Genomic DNA, 17,286 nt, shown 5'->3' with positions numbered 1-17,286 from the left:
TGCTACGACCTCTACCGCACCCTCCTCCGCTCCGCTTCATCTCAATTCAACCATCGCCATCTCCACCGCCATGTCGGTCTGGAACCCAGATAACATCCGCGATGTTGCCGAGTCGGTGGGCATCGTCAACCTCAACAACGATGTGACCGAGAACCTTGCCCGTGACGTCGAATACCGCATCGCGCAGGTTCTGGAAGAAGCCCTCAAATTCATGCGCCACAGTCGACGAACGCTGCTCTCAACACAGGATGTCGCACAGGCCTTGCGCGTGCTCGATGTCGAGCCACTCTACGGATATGAATCCACGAGGCCCCTGCGGTTCGGGGAGGCGTCGCTGGGACCTGGACAACCGCTGTTCTACGTGGAAGACGAGGAGGTGGACTTCGAAAAGCTGATTAACGCGCCATTACCCAGAGTCCCCCGAGAAATCTCGTTCACAGGTAAGGATCCCCGGTCTGTCGCTTGGTCTTCCATTGCTGACGCAGCATAGCGCACTGGCTCGCCGTCGAAGGAGTGCAACCGTCCATCCCTCAGAACCCTACCGCGGCCGACTCGAGAAACCTCGAATTGATGTCCAAAGGTCCTAACGCTAGCTCGACGCTCGCGGCTATGAGTGGAGGGGGCAATGTGGCCGTCAAACCGCTGGTCAAGCATGTCTTGTCCAAGGAACTCCAGCTCTACTTCGAAAAAGTCTGCAACGCCTTCCTGGACGATTCCAGCGAAGAGTATCGCACATCAGGCTATGCTAGCCTACGAGAGGATCCGGGACTGCACCAGCTGGTCCCATACTTTGTTCAGTTCATTTCCGAGAAGGTGACCCACGGCCTGAAGGATATCTTTGTCCTTACACAGGTCATGCACATGGCGGAGGCCCTCGTGCAGAACAAATCACTATATGTTGACCCCTATGTGAGTGTATATACCACTACGGAGTGACATTCGCAAGGGTTACTAATGAGCTATCGGCAGATCCCATCGCTTGTCCCACCCATCCTCACCTGCCTGATCGCCCGACAACTGGGCGGCAGCGCTGAACTGACCGAGCAGTTCGCCCTCCGTGATCTTTCGGCGTCGCTCCTGGGTCTCATTGCCAAGAAGTACTCGCATTCCTCTCATACGCTCAAGCCACGACTGGCTCGCTCATGTCTGAAGACGTTTTTGGATCCGTCCAAACCATTTGGGGCGCATTACGGCGCCATCATTGGACTTCATGCGGTTGGCGGTGCCGAGGCGGTGCGGGTTCTGATTCTGCCTAACCTGCCGACCTACGGGAACCTGTTGAAGGACGGAATGGCGGAGGACAGCCCACGGCGACCGGAGGCCGAGAGAGTTCTCATGGTTTTGATGGGGGTTCTAGCAACGTTGCGGGAAGGACGCACGGCCCTCACCAACGGACACGGGGGCGTAGTCACGGAAGACCTGCGGGAGCGATTGAGTGGGAAAGTGGGTGACTTTCTGGCGACGAAGATCAAGGACGTGGGGGAGGTGGAAACCGCGCGGGCCATTCTCGACGCTTGACCGGTTGACCGGTAGAACCCTACAGTACCTAAGGTGGTACTAGGGCCCTAGGCTACAGCAACCCCTCTTTTGTCGCTCCGTATGGGATGATTCATATTTCTTAAGGTTCGTTTGCTTCTGTTGCAGCAAGAGATGGCGTTTTGGAAAAGGAAATAGGTGTTCTTGTTCTTTCTTGTTTTCCTTTCTGCCCCCCATTTCCCCCACTTTCCCTCCCTTTTTTTTTGTGACAGACTGGACGGAGTCATACATACAAAGTTAGTACTAGCATTCTAGCGGTGTCGATAATGATAAGAAATGACGCATGCACGACCTTCAATGGAGAAGTAAAAAGAAGATAGGGAAGAAGTGAGGGAGAGTAGAAAGGGATGAAGTGCCAGGCGCAGGTGAAAGGAAGGAAGTAAGATAGTGGAGGGAGTGACAACTCAGAATAATAATACTAAGAATAGGCTAGACTAAATTCCTAACCTTAGTATGGATACTCCGAGTAAACTTAACTACTGAGTACATACTACCGTGTCATTCCTGCCATGTGACTTTCTGCCATTTCCGATTGAATTTTGATTGAATTTCACGACGTCACTGCCTGGAGGGAGAGAAGATCAGCTGAGATAAGCATGAGGGGGAAATGAGCGGGGACTGACCGCCTACTTGATACAGTAACTATTCCCTTCTGCCAGCAGTGCTCTGGCCCTGTTCTCTCTGCCTCCCGAGTCCCTCCAGTCCAGTCCCGCCTGGAACTTTTCTTAGATTATTGACGCGGTCAGGCGTCAAAAAAACCACTCACCTGCTCATTCTTCTCCTTCTACAGATCGAATCAGCAGTGGGAGAGTCTGCCAGCCTACCTACAATAATACACCTTATCTCAACTACCCAGGCTCGTTCCTGCATCTCCCTCCAATTACGTATGCCCTTGCCCCTCTTCTTCTCCCCTTCTATCCTGCATTTCCCGGTTCTACTTGTTCCCTCTTCTCTGACCGGTCCTTTTTTTGCCAGGTTCTGTGCTGCAGCCAAAAGCCCAACCCAGATTGGTCTTTTGCGCCCCACGAAACTTTTTTCGGGCCCACAGAATAATAATCACTCAAAAGCATCAACTTCTCTTGCCCCCCCTCACGTCCGCGTCTTTCTCTCTCTGTTTAAATTCTTTCCCACCCCCTCCTTCCCCATTCCTCACTTTGTTGAGGTCTGTTTTGTTTTGTTAAAAACAACATATCTTGTCAACCATTGACTGCTCTTTGAAAGTCAATTCCGGTTGCTCAATCTTCTCTTTTTCCATTTTCCCCCGCCTGTTCTATCGCATTGCAACAAAAAGTCGTCTCGCAGATGTCCGATATTCTGGCTTCTCGCGACACCGTGCTGTTTTAAGCTCACTTCTTGTTTCGCCTTCCATGAACCCGAAGGATCTACTGCGATATCTGTCCAAGCCCGCAAAGTAGGCCCTCCTTCTTCTTCCTCCACGGTTCTTTCCTCTGCATCAGAAGAGACCGCCGTGTAACCGATTGCTCATGACTGACTTGTGATTCTACAGACCTCGATAGCACGATTAACACTCGACCTCGTTTCACTTGCGCAACCTGTTTTCTTCTCCATCTCTAAATCCTAAAAGCAGATACTCTCGTCTGCTAGACCCGATACTTTGAACGGTATCGGAATCTTCCAGAACGGGAGTCGACACCTGATAGTCACCATTCCCTTCGCCAGAGGCTTTTTCCTCCTTTCCCTTTCCTTCCGCCCTCCCTAGTAGCCCTCGAGGCTCTTTTGGAACCTTCCCCCCTCCGGCTGAGCGCCGATTCCGCCCTTGCGATTCAGGGCCTACTCTCTCAGACGGACATAGCCCCCCCTGTTCGTCTGGGCAGCAGATAGTGCTTCCTAGGCTCTTTTGTCTACGGTCCACACTTCCAGTCACGCGCTTGCTCCATCACTTGCTCCGTCGCCGCCGCTTATCTCCTTGTCGCATTCAGATTCCGCCAAGATGGTTTACATCGGGATTCCCAAGAATTACACTCAGTCGCCGTCCTCTTTCATGGGGACGCCGTTGCTGACGATCAACCATGAAGCGACCCAGGACCTTGACTCTACCAATGCTTTCGAAGGTAAGCCGGCTTCTTCTGGTGTTACTGCTGGTTTCACGTGCGCAGTGCTGATGTGTTCATAGGACCCGAGAAGCTCCTTGAGGTCTGGTTTGCGCCTTCCGCCCAAGAGCTGGGGTCTGCTGGACCCGCCGGTCTGAAGGCCGTGCCCGAGGAAATCTGGAAGGATATGCTGGATCTCGTCAACTGCCAAGTGCTCTCCATCGTGTCGTCCGAGGATGTGGACGCTTACCTCTTGTCCGAGTCCAGCATGTTTGTCTGGCCTCACAAGTTGATTCTCAAGACTTGTGGCACCACCACCTTGTTGTCTGGCTTGCCCCGCATTCTCGAGATCGCCACTTTGTTTGGCGGCTTCCCGCGCGCTGCGGCGCCCTCGCGTGGCATTTCCGTTGCTGCTGCGCCTTACCGCGTTTTCTACAGTCGCAAGAACTTCCTGTTCCCTGATCGTCAGCGCGGTCCCCACCGTAGCTGGAGAGATGAGGTTCGGACCATGGACCGACTGTTCTTGAACGGTAGCGCCTACATGATCGGCAAGATGAACGGCGAGCACTGGTACTTGTACCTGACTGAACCCAACACCATGCTCACACCTCCTGCGAGTCCCAAGGCGGATGACGAGGAGATGACTGAGACCAAGATTCTCAGTGTGCCCAGCCATGCTGTCATCCCGGGAGCCGAGGCTATGGATGAGACTCTGGAGGTGCTGATGACTGATTTGGAGGAGGAGAACGCGAAGCAGTTCTACTTGGACCATGCTACTGCAGTGGCAGAGAAGCGGTACCGCAACTTTGAAACCGACAATGATGACCCAGTGGATGTCTTCAGCAACAACTCCGACATGGATGATGTGTCCTCCTCCGACGGGAGCCGCATCCTGCCAGCGGAGCTGACCACCGAGGGTCACGCCTTGGGTACTGTGGTGTCGGAGTCGTGCGGCCTTTCTGATGTTTACCCTAAGTCCAAATTCCCGGAGTCCCGCATTGATGCCTACTTGTTTACTCCCTGCGGATTCTCGGCCAATGGTGTGATCCCATCGCCCGACCAGACCACTGGCACTCACTACTTCACGGTGCACGTTACGCCTGAGCCGCAGTGCTCGTATGCGTCGTTTGAGACCAACGTGCCTCACTCGCAGAACGGACAGACCACTGCGGGGATCATCCAACAGGTGGTGAACATCTTCAAGCCGGGCCGGTTTACCGTGACCTTGTTCGAGGCCAAGCCCGAGTTGCCCGTGGTTGAGGGCGAGTGGGACAGTATCAAGGAGGCCAAGTACTTTGAGCGACAGCTGCTGCGCCGCACCTCCAAGATGGAGCATGTGGAGGGATACCGGCGAGTGGACCGGATTGTGCATGACCTGGACGGATATGACCTGGTGTTCCGCTACTACGAACGTCTTGATTGGAAAGGGGGGGCCCCCAGGCTCGGAGAAGAGCGCGTTTGAGAGCGAAGCCATGTGTCCGTTCGTGTAGGTCATGAAGGATGACTTGGGTGGTGGAACAGGGAGATTGTGTTCTTGCTTTGATGTGCATTCCGACCTACCTTCAGGTCCTTTAATGTCGGTATTCTGTGCTTGCCTATGCTTCTAGCGATTTGAGTTGCGTTGTGTTCCCAGCATCAGTTCATCGAGTCCTTTATTATCCGTTGAGCGCGGTGGTGTGCCACCTGTGCGTTAGGCCTTGAGTTTCCCTCACCAGTTTGAACATGATGATTGAATCTATACTTGCATTCATTCGTAGAAGATGCGCGGGTCGTAGCCTACGACATCAGAAGTAAGCCAAAGGTGAGGTAGAAATAAGCAGTGGCCCTAAAAAGAGGATTGCGTACGCATCGTGGATCGGCAGAGTTGCCGAATGGGGGCGGGAGGGACCCTCCGATAAGGGAAGGTCGGCTTTCCGTCACTTCTTTCTGTCGCAACACTTCGACCCTCACTCAAAACCTTTAATCCATTCACTCACCCACACCCATCTCTCCGTGCACAAAGTATTCTTCTTGTGCATGAATGTTTAATGAGATCAATCTATGATACGCACCCATTCGAGGCTGCAGCTTGTATCGGGCCAAATTCTGCGACCGTCGCCATCTGAGGCTTGAACATAACGAAACCTGTTTCCCCCCTCGAACACTGCAGCAGCAACAGCGGCAGCAGCGACAAACCCAAAACAACACCCCTACCTCCTCCCCATCATCACCATCCACCATAGAGACAATCATGTCCTCCCCGCCGCCCACGAACCCGTTGAAACGGCCCTCGATCTCCTCGTCGGCCTCGCAGCCGGCGGGCTTCAACCCTAAGCGGCCCCGCATGCACCCGCTCCGCCAGACCTCCTTCCCCAACACGATGGACCTGGACTCGTCGTCGCGGGCCTACAGCGACGCCGGCAGCGTCACGGGCAGCTTCACGGGCAGCCTGGGCGGCACCAGTGCGGACGGGGTGTTCCTGACGACCAAGGGCAAGAAACGCGGGCGCAAGAGCAAGGCCGAGAAGGAGCGCGAGCAGCGCGCCGAGGAAGGGAGTCTACGGGCGGGGATGATGGATCGGATGGGGTCCGTGGATGCGGAGGGCGCCTCGGTGAGGGCCGGTGCTGGGGGAGGTACAGGGCAAGGAGGAGGAGGAGGCGGAGGAGGCGGGGATGATGCTGATGAGGATGATGATTTTGATGATGAGGGTGAACTACTGGGTAGGGAGGAAGGGACCACGGATACGGAGGCGGAGAAGAAGAATCTTGCGTATGTTTGACACCTTTCCTTTCCTTTCCTTTACTTGGGTTTCCCCTCCTCCCCTGATTGCGTGGTGTAGTTTGTGGTGATGGTCGAAAAGTCAAAGGAAGGAGAAAAAAAAAAGCAAGCAAGAGTGGAAGGAAGGGTGAAACAGTCCACGAAAGACAGAAGGAAAAGAAACGAAACGAAGAGAATCCCAAACTAACCAGAGTGGTGGGCGGCTGGACCGAACAGATTACTCGTGGACGCGTTTAATCCGCTGCAGTCGGAGCGATACGATCTGTTCAAGCGAGCGAAGCTACGAAAGGAGACGCTACGGAGAATTGTCAATCATGCGCTCTCGCAATCGGTGCCGGCTAGCGTGGTGACGACGATTAACGGATTTACGAAGGTGTTTGCGGGCGAGATTATCGAAAAGGCTCGAACGGTGCAGGCGGAATGGGCCGAAGCCCATGACCAGGCGGCCTTAGCTGCTGTGGCAGCCTCCAGTTCCACCTCGACCACCTCGACCACCCCAACCACGACGAACCATCATCTCGGAGTGGTCAAGCCACAGGGCATGATAGATAGAGGCGGACCACTGCTGACGACGACTGCTGCCAAAAGCGAAATGAAGGCCAAATTACCTCCCAATCCGCACCGGGGGCAGCTCCTTCCGGCCCATTTGAGGGAAGCGCTTCGGCGGTATAAGCGAGATGGGGAAGGAGGTGGCGTTGGATTCTCCGGATTGAGTATGGGCAATCTGGGGGTTCGGGGGTCGGTGACTTGGGCTGCAGGTAGCGTCGGAGGACGGCGCATCTTTCGTTGAGTGTTGACGAGGTTTGACGAGGTTTGACGAGAGTCGGCCAAGACCCAAGACATTTAGGGACTGAAGGACTGAATCATGAAGAGGAATGGATTTTGGTCAGGTGGGGGGTTTTGAGGTTAGAAAGAGTAAAGAGAGGGCCCCTCGGAAATTGGGAGAGGGAATGGGAGAGGGCGAGGGTCAAAGTGCCAAGAAAAAAGAGACCCATCAATCATCCCTACCGTGGATACCGTGGATAAACCCTCTGTCTGTCAGTGTCAAGTGAGTGAGTGAGTGTACGCCCGCCGTACGGTACTCCCTGTTTTCTTTTCTTTTCTTTTCTTTTCCGACCATCCAAATTTTTCTTCTCCCACCTGCCTGCCACCTATCGAAAAAGCGCAGAATGGTGACAGGTCGAAGATGGCGATGTTTTAGACTAATAATACGCGTTTGTCTCCATTATAGTGAGAATGGGTTTCAATGGAGGCTTGATAGTCATTGATCAACGCAACGCAACGCAACGGCAAAAGAGGGGGGCTATAATTAGTTGTTTTCTGGATGATTATTATTTTTCTTTTTGCATTGTGCATGCAAGAAGGCGAATAAGGCGAATAAGAGGAATAAGAGGGCCACGCAAGTGTATTAATGGCATCATAGGGCTCGGCATGGCGCAATTTAGCCAGCCAAGAATGGCCAATCTCTTGTCGTCCGCCCCTGGAAAGTGTGCCAGGAGTGCCAGGAGTGGCAGAGAGTAAGTTACTAGTAGTCCCTCTCAGTCCCTGAGCCTTACGGGTTTCGGCTGGAAGGCTTGGCAGCTCCCTTTTCGGGGCTACTCCAATTCCATCTGGTATTACTGATAAATCGGGCATATGAACGACCCGCCCTACTATCTAACTATTCTGTACTGTACGAGTACGGAGTAGTGCTCACACTCACACTCACACTCACACTCACAGTCTTTACAGTACTTACGGAGTACTCACTCACTCACTCACTCACTCACTTACTCACTCACTACACCTGCTGCTGCTGCTGTTGCTGCTGTTGCTGCTACCGCTGCCGCCGCCGCTCTTACTGTTACTGTCCCTTCCTTTCCTACCTTCCTTCTTTCCCCTTCCTTCCTTCCTTCTTCCCCTCTTCCTCTTCCTCTTCTTCTATTCACTTCTCCTTCTCTTGTCATTCCTTCCTTCCATCTCTTCTACTCACTTACTTACTCACCTCATCCTGCTTCTCCTTCTTCTTACCTCGGCTGTTGGTTGTATCTATGAATGGCTCGCTTGCGTGCCAACTCCAGCCTGTCTTTCTTTGCTCTGTGAATATACATTAGACCCATATTACAATCCTCCTTCATTTCCAGCATGCAGTCATTACAGAAGTCCGGCATTTACACTCGCCTACGGGATACTTTATGGAATCCCAACGCTCCCCCCGGAGACCCTCGCAAAAGTGTCAAGTGGATCGATGTAGGCCCTCCCTCGTGCTCGTCTGTCTACGGCCACGCCTCGTGGGCAACACAACAACAGCACTAACATACTGACCGGACTGGCTAGGGTCTTCGCGGGATTGCTTCTTTCCTCGTTGTTCTCACCCACCTGGCCCGCGCCTGGGACTATGATCTCTTCGCGCCAAGAGACAAGGAGGGAGTGCCTCCCCGGGTCCTCCAGTGGCCCATCCTCCGCATCCCATGGCAGGGACGACTCGGAGTCACCATCTTCGCTTTCCTCACCGGCTATGTGTGTGCCTTGAAGCCGTTGAAGTTGTCGCGGGCAGGTAATCACCTCAGTGCGTTTTCGACCATTGCCAAGAGCGCCTTCCGCCGCCCTCCGCGCTTAATCTTCCCAGCCACCATTGCCCTGTTTATCTCGTGGGTCATGGCCCAATTCGGTGCCTTTATTGTCGCCAACCGCTCCGACTGCTGGTGGTGTCGATATGCCGCCCCGGATTTGGAAGATTCGTTCTTCAAGGAGGTCATTCGCCTGGGAGGGAACTTCCTCAGCACCTGGACCACCGGGTACATGGCCTACGATGACCACCAATGGGCGTTGCTGCCGTTGCTGAAGGCGTCCATGCTCGTCTATGTCCTGCTCTGCGCCACCATGTACGTCCAGTTCCGGTTTCGCATTGCCATCTATATAGGCATGATGCTATACTTCCACCAGGACGCCGCCAAGGATACTGGTAAGCTCCACACCCCGGTTTCCAAACTTCGGCCCCTCGCCTCCTCACTAACTCGCCACCCCCTGGGTAGAAACCTTCCAACTCCAAGCCGTCTATGGCATGCTCCTCAGTGATATGTCTTACGACACCACCTTCCGCTCCCTCGTCGAGGCCCACCGCTGGCCGCGCCGCATCCTCGCCATCGTGATCACTATCGCCGGTCTCTTGATTTGCTCCTATCCCGGCGAGCACCCCGAATGGGCTACCTGGTCCGACTACATGTTCAAGCTGGCCCACTACATCTTCCCTCCCGAAGTCAACATTGGCAAGCGGTACAGTGCCATCGGCGTGGACATGATCATCTTCGCCATCTTCATCTCACCCGGGACGCAGTCCTTCCTGGCGAACCGCCTCCTCCTCTGGCTCGGCAAGCAGAGTTTCGCCGTCTACCTCGTCCACGGCACTCTCCTGCGCACTGTTCTGTGCTGGATGCTCTACGGCATCACCGGCCAACCATGGGAGGAGACTGTCGACGAGAACGGCCAGACTGTCCTCCCCCCGTGGTTGCCCATCCGCCCTCCCTGGGTCGTTGCCCTCTGTATCCCGCTCTGGATCGGGCTGGTTTACATTTGCGCCTCCCTGTGGACTGCCTACGTTGACCCTCTCTGCGCGCGCCTCACGGCGTGGATCGAGAAGAAGGTCTTTGACGAACAAGAAGAGAAGGCCTCTGAGCTGCCGATGCAGTTGCGACCGATGCCTACCACTTAATCCAGAGGCCTACCATGAGGAGGCGGTTTCCCGGGTTTTTCTGAATTAAAGAGCAGCATGTGAAGATAGGACTTCTTTCTGGCTGGTCCAGGTCCTTGGGGTGTTTTGTCCATAGCCATCTTTTGATATATATAAATATGTATTTCGCTTCTTTTTTATTCTTGGGTCTGGCAGGTTTGGGATGGTGGGAAAGGTGGTGGGGACATTTGGAGATGGATGGAGTACTTGACATATACCTCGCATCCTCAGGTTCACATGTACTCATAACTTTGGGGTAGTCAAATGCACTCCTATTCGTACCCTGCTGTGCCTATGTAAGAAGATTTCCTTGCTTATGTCCGAGGAAGGTGAAATTAATGGGTAATTCAAGTAGCCCACTGATTGTGCAGGGCTGGAGTATATACAGATGTAGTCTAGTTCAATACAGGACTGACACGAGCACTCTTAAAGAACCACATATCGTCCAACGAGACTTCTTCTGCTTCATCTTCCTCCTTGGCAATAGTCTCCAGGGGCCAGGCAATACTCTGTGCGGGTTTTGGGATCTCCTCGAGAATCAATCCGCACGGCTAGAAGGATATACAAGATGGATTGATATACATGAGAATATACATGCACACATGCGTATATATACAGAAATTATATACATAAGTACTAAAGTAATGATCAACATCCTACAAATGACTAAATCTCCTTTCCATTTTGTGTTCCCTTCCCCTTCCCCCTCCCCCGCCACCCTGATAACCTACTCCGGCGGCAGGGGGGAGGGGAAGGGAAGGGAAGGGAAGGGAAGGGAAGGGAAGGTATTGTAGTATCAAAGCCGCATGCCGATCTGGTCTGGTCCATCTGTCTGGGGATGAGTAGTGAACTTAATGTGACGTGATGGAGGGGAGTCACGAACCTTTTTTTTTGTTTATATATATAAATACCTGTATGTTCAGGGCGAGGCTGAGCCAGCGTTTAAGTTTGAGATTCATTTGGTGATGCTGATTCTGACCCGTGATGGCCGACGGCCGACCTTCCGTGGTGCGGTTGGACCAAGGCTGGGAATTTTGAAATCTGGAAGTTTGGGCTGTTCCCAGCCTTGGTCCAGTCAGGGCCTAGCCTGAGGAAGGGAGTGAGGTTGCCCTATATCTTACATATAGGGTTGAGTTGAGTTGAGTTGAGTTGAGTTGAGTAAAGATGCTTGTGCTGATGCTGCTTGGTGATGGCATGGCCGGGTCTGTGGGGATGATATTAGTGATTAGTGGATTGGGGGAGTGGGTAGCTTGACGGACTTTTTGTATATATATATATATATATTATGTGTTGTGTATATGTTTGCATAGGCCGAGATTGGCCAGTGATTAAGTTTGCAATTGAGATTTATTTGGTGATGCTGTCGACCAATTGATTCTCACGGCCGACCTTCCGTAGTGCGGCTGGACCAAGGCTGGGAATTTTTGGGAAGTTTGGATACTTTGGGCGGTTCCCAGCCTTGGTCCAGCCAGGGCCTAGCTTGAGGAAGGGAGTGAGCTTGTCCTCTAGAAAGAGGGTTAATCTGTGTAGGCGGAGGTGTTAGCTGCGAGGTTGATCTGGTTGCTGGGCTCATACATGGAGAGAAGACAGGAGACGAGAAGGAGACAGGAGACACGGTGCGAAAGAAGTTGATGGATCAGGACTTACTAGGGTGTTGAACCCTTTCCCTTCATCCTGAAGGATGGGAGAAGGACTTGGTATTGTGGGTGGCTAGAGCGGGAGCTATTCCTGCTAGAGCCAGCTCGTGGTTGAAGCTGTGTCTCAAGGATTAGCTTGGGGGTTGAGCTGTGGGATGGAGGAGGGATAATGGCCAGAAGACAGGTCTTTTGCTATACACGTACCAGGTCTCGAGAGCGGTTTCTTCGAGGGACCGCATACTGAACTCTAAGAGGTCTTGCAAGTCAGACCTAGAGTATGGATCTGAAGTGTGTTGTTGGTTCACCACCAAAGGACACCATGAAAGGATATTCACGAGAAAGAGATAGCTACAGGGGGTGATGAAAGAGAGAAAAGAAAAAAAGGAGCAACACGAACAACACCAGCTCACGACAACAACGACATCATAGGGCTCCGCTTCTAGGCAACGGTCGACCCCAGTGCTGCATCGCATCGTCGCCGACTAAGCGACACAGACGGGCTCACTGGCCATATTGAATGAGAGTGCATGGGATCAGAAACATGCGTCCTTTCTCACCTTTTCACTTCATGCCGGCCGCTTCTCTGATCCCGAAGCAGACGCAGGCGATTCTTGTTCTAACTGCAGGACCTGTTTTCGTTCAAGGGATCTATACTGATAGCTGATACCACCAGTTAGAACACTGATACACCAGCCACAACACTGATAAACAGGCCGGAACATGAGCCCCCCCGAGATAAACCAGCAGACCGAGCTGCCAATCCGCTTGAAGCCGGCACACACTCGAAGCGTTACGTTGGCGCGCCAGGATCATCGACATCTCGCGAGTGCCGGCATCTTGCATCACCCCGAATATCGCTACGACCGGGTCCTTCACATTCAAGATAAATCCCTCCCCAGCGTCGGGCTTCTGGCCATGAGACCCCGTCACAGACCCACGGAAGAGCCACCCCCGGCCGATCTATCCAGCGCCGTCGTGTTCGTTGTCACAGGTAAGTTCTGCGGGAATTTGACTTAGGGCTCGGGCTCGGGCTCGGGCTCGGGCTCGAATTGTGAAACTGATATGCGGCCAACGCAGGAGCGCCCGGCGCCGGCAAGACCACCGTCGCCGTCGACCTGGCCAAGGACGAAGAGCTCGGCTACCTGGAAATCGACGCCCTCGTCCAGCAAGAGGAGCGCAGGCTGGGGTTCCGTCTTTCGAAACCGGTCCCCGACGGCGAGGGCGAGCACAAGATCGTTCCGAGCGCCGTGCTCTTCAGCCTCATCAAGCAGGAGATCGCGGAGCAGATGGCCGCCGACGTGTACGAGTTCGTCATCGACGGCCTCGTCATGATGCCGGCGGCGCATGACTTCTTGGATCGAGTAGGGTTCACCACCCCACAGGACCGGAGCTTGTGCTAACGGGTGGTGGGTGTGTAGTGCTTCAACTTCCAGCACACCCTGCTGCTGCACGCCGACTCCAAGATCCGCTTCTCCCGCTGGTCGTATCGGCGCTCGATGCTGAATGGGCCTCGCATCTCCCGTGCACAGTACGACCGTGCCCGCCACAAGTTCTTCCGGAATTCGCAGCCCTTCCTGGTCGCCGATAGGGTTTACCTCTCCGAAGCGCATCAGGGCCTCACGGAGTCCACACGGATGGTAGGTGTGGAAGCAATCGGGTTTTTGGAAAGAAGATCAGATGACTGATGATAATGCGGCCATCGTCTTAGTTTGACACGGGTGAAATGCCTCAAATGTATTGGTATCCTAGCCTTCGTCGTTGCGTTCAAGTGAGTTTCTTGCCCCAAGCTCAGAGACGTGGTACTGATCCTTTGGTAGCAGGTGCTTATTCATCAAGCAGGGAGATACCTCGATGCCATGATTGAGGCGGAGAATTGAGGCACCGGGCGAGGTTCAGGGTCAGAAGCGAGACGTGTAGTGTGTGATGACTGACGTTGTTCCTCACTGCTTATTGATCTAGTCCTTTGGAACTTCTGGCTGTATTGGACTGCAGTATAGCTGTGCCTGTTTGTATTTGCGACGAGGCGGATGGTGCAAAAGAAAGGAAGGAGATTAAAGAAGTGTTGTTAGTGATGGACTTCAACTGAGTTAAATCCCCGGTGCTGACAAAGCCCAGACACTGAGTCCCAACCGTGAGGAAACTATGGACAAGATCATTGCAGATCCCAAATCCCAATGCATTCTTAATAAACAAGGTTGGAAGCACATGGTAATCATGCAGATGATGAAATGAAAGAAAATGAGAATGAAAATCGAACAAAGCACCCATAATATACAGAGAAATACAACTCCCAAAAGTCCACTCCAGCTAGCTGATCATGTCCAGTCCGCATCCTTTCTGGTGCAGGGTCTAGTGTGTGGAATTCATCGCTTCATCGTTGAACGGGCCTGCTGGCGCTGCTGCTCCAACAGCCTCATGTGCGCCTCGCGGCGGGCCCGGTTGCGCTCCTCGCGCTTATACTCCTCCTCTTCCTTTCTCCGCCTCTCGTAGTCCTCCGCCGTCTTGCGGTCCTTCTCGCTCAACCGCGGGGGCTGCGCCACCGATCCGTCCTCGTTCAGCTTGGGTCCCGTGCCACGGATCTCGTCGATCTTGCTGCTTGCCTCCTGCTTGATTTTGTCCTTGGACTGCTTGAAGTTTTGAATCGCACGGTCGATATAGCTCACCTGCTGCTCCGGAGCACGGGCAGCGGCAGCGGCGGCGGCGGCGGCTTCCCGCTGCTTAGCAGTTTCAGCCTCCATCATCTCACGGAGCATGCGAATGGGGTTCTTCTGCTCTTGGCCGGGAGCCAGCTCAACCTTTTCCACCTGGGCGATCCCGGCCCATTGGCGGAAAGCAGGCTTGGAAAGCAGGTACGCCTGGGTCATACCAACGAGACCGGTGCTCGTGAAGTACAGCTGCAGAGCCGCAGGGAAAAAGGCCATGAACATGAAGGAAATGGCAGGAAGGCCGTACTGCACCGCCCTTCCAATCTCGGTGTTCTGCATGGCGTTGCCTCCAGACTCTCCTCCTTTCTGTTGCGGGAGGCCGCGGTTAGCAAGCGTGCCTCGGTCCAGGAGCGGAATGGGAGACAAGAACGAGTCATCGAAAGGTGGCAGCACATACCTTGAGGGAGAAGTACAAGAAGAAGGAGCTGACGGCGGGCAGGATGTAGAGGGGGTCGGCAATTGTAAGATCCTGGAGCCAACCAACATGCTCCGAGGTTAAAGCGGGCACCGGCAAGGAAGTCATGCCTTTGATTACCCGGTAGCACCCAAAGCCGAGGGGAATCTGGATCATGGGAATCATTGCCTTCCAAGGCTGGATGCCGTGCTTGGTGTGCAGCTCCTGCATGTCGGCCCGGGCCTTGTTCATCTCGAGCATGTTGCTCTCACGCGAGGCGGCCATCTGCTTGGCCCGGATCGGGGTCGTGAGGTGTTTGATGTTGTTGAGCTTGGTCGTGGCATTGGCAGCCTCGAGCGTGGGCTTCACCATGGCCAGACGGACCAGCAAACCAGTGCCGATAATACTCGCCCACCACGGGAGTCCCGAGTAGATGTGAACATGCTCGATGATCCATTCTATTGTCGAGGAGAAACCCCAGCCGTAGTCCAACCCCAATTCTTTCAGGTAGCCAATCTTCTCCGGGATCGTCGTGATGTCAATCTCCACCAAGTCTGGCACGGCCTCAACAACTTCGGGAGTAGGGACGACGGTAAGAGCGTCTGCGGGGGCGGCCGTGGTCGAATTGAAACGAGCAGCGGAGATAGCAGGGATGGCGGACGCAGACCGCAGCGAGGAAGTCTTAGCCATGGGCCGGCTGGACGCTCCATAGCGAAGAGCGTTTCTGGAGGCTTGCGGCCGGAATGAGGACATCTAGAGGACCGAGTTAGTTAAACTGGGGGAGTTGGGGAAATTAGAGCGAAGGCGTAAATAAACTCACCGATCGACTAGAGCGCGAGAAAGCAAGCAATCGCTGGCGGGCAGTGGCAGGCATAGCGCCGCGGCCAGCAAGACCAGTTCCTCCCAACATGGTTGTTGAATTGAAATGCCGAGTTGGGGACTGGAGAGGAGACAATCGGAGGGAGTGACTGGACTGAGGGACACCTGAATGGGAAAATCGGGGCTCCGGCGACGGAGCGCTTTTTTGTTGCCAAGCCGTGTTTTTCTGCCGGGCGGCCGGAGGAGAAGAGGGCCAAGTGACCCAGCATCGTTGGCGGACAACCTGGTCTAGGATCAGAGCAACATTGACCAACTATTATGTATCATGTAGCTATACTTGGTGTTGAGGGGTGAGTCCACAGTATTCGTATTGATCATTTCATTCTCTTTGTGAAGAATATGCTACAGATTTGTCAAATGTATGAGCTTCGCCGGACGCCGTTAGGTCAAGCCTATCAACTGATGCTTAGATCTATGTACAGTAGAACTTCTCAACAAACGCGCGCATCCTGCGCTGCTTGCTTTAACAGATGAACTGCGCTCGGGAGACGGCTCCCTAGCCTACCCTGATGACCGCTTCACCGGTTTTAAGGATCTATAATGCTGCCTTCCCCAATCATCATCTACTCCAAGGACGTGGTGTCTTGCAGACCAGCAGCTCTAGTGCTCCGTCGCTGCGGGAGCTCGCGCACTTCAATGCCAGGTCCAGCTGGTCTAGGTCGTCGATGCATAGGGAACACCTGCAATGATCGCGGGGTTAGCACATCTGCCGGTCAACATCGTGGAGAGGAGCAGGTCCGCCCCTGCCTCCCACGACAGGGGTCCACGCCTTCATACCTTTGTGCCGGACCAGCCTAGCCTGTAGGCAGCCTCATGTGCAAACAACTCGCCAAATCCCAACATCAAGCCGTTCACGAAAGGAAGCACCAGGTTGATCGCGGCGCCGCGCAGAATGCTCCAGAACGTCGGGGGCTTGTAGAGGATCAGAGGGGAGCTCGAAGTGGAAGAGGAATGCGAGGAGTCATCGTGGTTGGCGGAATAAACTTCGGAGTCCGAGTGGACAGTCAGTCCAGATTCGTAGAGCTCCCCGGAGTTGGAGAGGTCGGCGGCCATGATGCGGGGAGGGAGCAAGGTATATCAAACGGGGGGTATCTTAGGAGGGAAATATGGGAGGGCTGAGGTTTGTCCAAAACAATGATCTGCTCGCAGAAGTCAAATCAGTGGTTTCCGGTGGAGATGAAGGCCGACAAATCAACAGCCGAAGTGGACGGGGGTAGCTTGTAAGGTATCTTGTTGAGGTTGTTCAACGAGTGGATGGAATGAATGCTCCAATACACCTGACCTGCGCGGCGGTTATGTAAGCCGCAGAGCTGCTCACTCGTCAGTTGCGCAACGCCCAGCACCGATGCGTGTGAAACTGCCAAGGGAGTACATGATGCTTTGAGAATGGGAACTGGTAGTCTATAAGCTACACATAGTATATAAGGTGCATGGTACTTCTACATGGCCGAGTTGACTGCGGAAGACAGTATAGTTATAGCTATCAAGACTGCTGACTGTTTCTGCCTGAGGCTTCAATGTGGAATCGATGAATAGACGGAAGATCCCCTTTTCCGGATGACCAATCAGGCAACAGTGACGTACCTCAGCTTGTCAGCTTGTCCTCATTGTTGTTTCC

The 17,286-nt window shown here is 53.9% G+C and overlaps 9 protein-coding genes across 9 annotated transcripts; 6 read left to right on the top strand and 3 right to left on the bottom strand.

Moving 5' to 3' along the window:
• Nucleotides 1-70: 70 nt before the first annotated feature.
• On the top strand, nt 71-1,518 carry BO95DRAFT_451042 (TATA-binding protein-associated factor TAF6; the record flags this gene model as incomplete). Its single annotated transcript, XM_025588059.1, has 3 exons — nt 71-440; nt 491-909; nt 970-1,518. 3 exons carry the CDS (start codon nt 71-73, stop codon nt 1,516-1,518), a joined length of 1,338 nt encoding a protein of 445 aa, XP_025445012.1.
• A 1,969-nt stretch (nt 1,519-3,487) lies between these two features.
• Nucleotides 3,488-5,049, top strand: BO95DRAFT_356698 (adenosylmethionine decarboxylase SPE2; the record flags this gene model as incomplete). The annotated part of the gene is made up of 2 exons (XM_025582317.1): nt 3,488-3,608; nt 3,671-5,049. The coding sequence occupies 2 exons, from the start codon at nt 3,488-3,490 to the stop codon at nt 5,047-5,049; spliced, it is 1,500 nt and encodes a 499-aa protein (XP_025445011.1).
• Nucleotides 5,050-5,817: 768 nt separating this feature from the next.
• Nucleotides 5,818-7,134, top strand: BO95DRAFT_429407 (transcription initiation factor TFIID subunit 11 family protein; the record flags this gene model as incomplete). The annotated part of the gene is made up of 2 exons (XM_025584890.1): nt 5,818-6,335; nt 6,561-7,134. 2 exons carry the CDS (start codon nt 5,818-5,820, stop codon nt 7,132-7,134), a joined length of 1,092 nt encoding a protein of 363 aa, XP_025445010.1.
• A 1,245-nt stretch (nt 7,135-8,379) lies between these two features.
• BO95DRAFT_50040 (acyltransferase family protein) lies at nt 8,380-10,324 on the top strand. Its single transcript, XM_025590975.1, has 3 exons — nt 8,380-8,573; nt 8,661-9,288; nt 9,359-10,324. The coding sequence occupies exons 1-3, from the start codon at nt 8,469-8,471 to the stop codon at nt 10,033-10,035; spliced, it is 1,410 nt and encodes a 469-aa protein (XP_025445009.1). The 5' UTR covers nt 8,380-8,468; the 3' UTR covers nt 10,036-10,324.
• Nucleotide 10,325: 1 nt separating this feature from the next.
• BO95DRAFT_50041 (uncharacterized protein) lies at nt 10,326-10,904 on the top strand. Its single transcript, XM_025590976.1, has one exon. The coding sequence runs from the start codon at nt 10,392-10,394 to the stop codon at nt 10,845-10,847; it is 456 nt and encodes a 151-aa protein (XP_025445008.1). The 5' UTR covers nt 10,326-10,391; the 3' UTR covers nt 10,848-10,904.
• A 575-nt stretch (nt 10,905-11,479) lies between these two features.
• Nucleotides 11,480-12,250, bottom strand: BO95DRAFT_50052 (uncharacterized protein). The gene is made up of 3 exons (XM_025590979.1): nt 11,895-12,250; nt 11,701-11,807; nt 11,480-11,575 (listed from the first exon to the last, which is right to left on the bottom strand). Exons 1-2 carry the CDS (start codon nt 12,161-12,163, stop codon nt 11,723-11,725), a joined length of 354 nt encoding a protein of 117 aa, XP_025445007.1. The 5' UTR covers nt 12,164-12,250; the 3' UTR covers nt 11,480-11,575; nt 11,701-11,722.
• Nucleotides 12,251-12,410: 160 nt separating this feature from the next.
• BO95DRAFT_461077 (adenylate kinase family protein) lies at nt 12,411-13,567 on the top strand (the record flags this gene model as incomplete). The annotated part of the gene is made up of 5 exons (XM_025588796.1): nt 12,411-12,681; nt 12,768-13,051; nt 13,109-13,327; nt 13,399-13,458; nt 13,508-13,567. The coding sequence occupies 5 exons, from the start codon at nt 12,411-12,413 to the stop codon at nt 13,565-13,567; spliced, it is 894 nt and encodes a 297-aa protein (XP_025445006.1).
• A 205-nt stretch (nt 13,568-13,772) lies between these two features.
• BO95DRAFT_440284 (membrane insertase OXA1) lies at nt 13,773-15,767 on the bottom strand. The gene is made up of 3 exons (XM_025585926.1): nt 15,610-15,767; nt 14,793-15,542; nt 13,773-14,701 (listed from the first exon to the last, which is right to left on the bottom strand). The coding sequence occupies exons 1-3, from the start codon at nt 15,697-15,699 to the stop codon at nt 14,054-14,056; spliced, it is 1,488 nt and encodes a 495-aa protein (XP_025445005.1). The 5' UTR covers nt 15,700-15,767; the 3' UTR covers nt 13,773-14,053.
• A 225-nt stretch (nt 15,768-15,992) lies between these two features.
• On the bottom strand, nt 15,993-17,086 carry BO95DRAFT_440282 (TOM13-domain-containing protein). Its single transcript, XM_025585925.1, has 2 exons — nt 16,446-17,086; nt 15,993-16,348 (listed from the first exon to the last, which is right to left on the bottom strand). The coding sequence occupies exons 1-2, from the start codon at nt 16,719-16,721 to the stop codon at nt 16,232-16,234; spliced, it is 393 nt and encodes a 130-aa protein (XP_025445004.1). The 5' UTR covers nt 16,722-17,086; the 3' UTR covers nt 15,993-16,231.
• Nucleotides 17,087-17,286: the final 200 nt, after the last annotated feature.

Source organism: Aspergillus brunneoviolaceus (genome assembly GCF_003184695.1).
Source record: "Aspergillus brunneoviolaceus CBS 621.78 unplaced genomic scaffold BO95scaffold_14, whole genome shotgun sequence".
NCBI classification, from domain to species: domain Eukaryota; kingdom Fungi; phylum Ascomycota; class Eurotiomycetes; order Eurotiales; family Aspergillaceae; genus Aspergillus; species Aspergillus brunneoviolaceus.
The sequence above is the reverse complement of the archived record's forward strand: the minus strand, read 5'-3'. Positions and strand labels throughout refer to the sequence as shown.

Coding starts and splice junctions, on each gene's coding strand:
- BO95DRAFT_50040 (XM_025590975.1), top strand. CDS start 8,469: ATGCAGTCATTACAGAAGTCCGGCATTTACACTCGCCTACGGGATACT. Junction 8,574..8,660: donor AAAGTGTCAAGTGGATCGAT/GTAGGCCCTCCC, acceptor CGGACTGGCTAG/GGTCTTCGCGGGATTGCTTC. Junction 9,289..9,358: donor GGACGCCGCCAAGGATACTG/GTAAGCTCCACA, acceptor CCCCCTGGGTAG/AAACCTTCCAACTCCAAGCC.
- BO95DRAFT_50041 (XM_025590976.1), top strand. CDS start 10,392: ATGGGTAATTCAAGTAGCCCACTGATTGTGCAGGGCTGGAGTATATAC.
- BO95DRAFT_50052 (XM_025590979.1), bottom strand. CDS start 12,163: ATGCGATGCAGCACTGGGGTCGACCGTTGCCTAGAAGCGGAGCCCTAT. Junction 11,808..11,894: donor GAAACCGCTCTCGAGACCTG/GTACGTGTATAG, acceptor CTTGAGACACAG/CTTCAACCACGAGCTGGCTC.
- BO95DRAFT_440284 (XM_025585926.1), bottom strand. CDS start 15,699: ATGTTGGGAGGAACTGGTCTTGCTGGCCGCGGCGCTATGCCTGCCACT. Junction 15,543..15,609: donor TCTCGCGCTCTAGTCGATCG/GTGAGTTTATTT, acceptor TCGGTCCTCTAG/ATGTCCTCATTCCGGCCGCA. Junction 14,702..14,792: donor TCTTGTACTTCTCCCTCAAG/GTATGTGCTGCC, acceptor CTCCCGCAACAG/AAAGGAGGAGAGTCTGGAGG.
- BO95DRAFT_440282 (XM_025585925.1), bottom strand. CDS start 16,721: ATGGCCGCCGACCTCTCCAACTCCGGGGAGCTCTACGAATCTGGACTG. Junction 16,349..16,445: donor TAGGCTGGTCCGGCACAAAG/GTATGAAGGCGT, acceptor CGATCATTGCAG/GTGTTCCCTATGCATCGACG.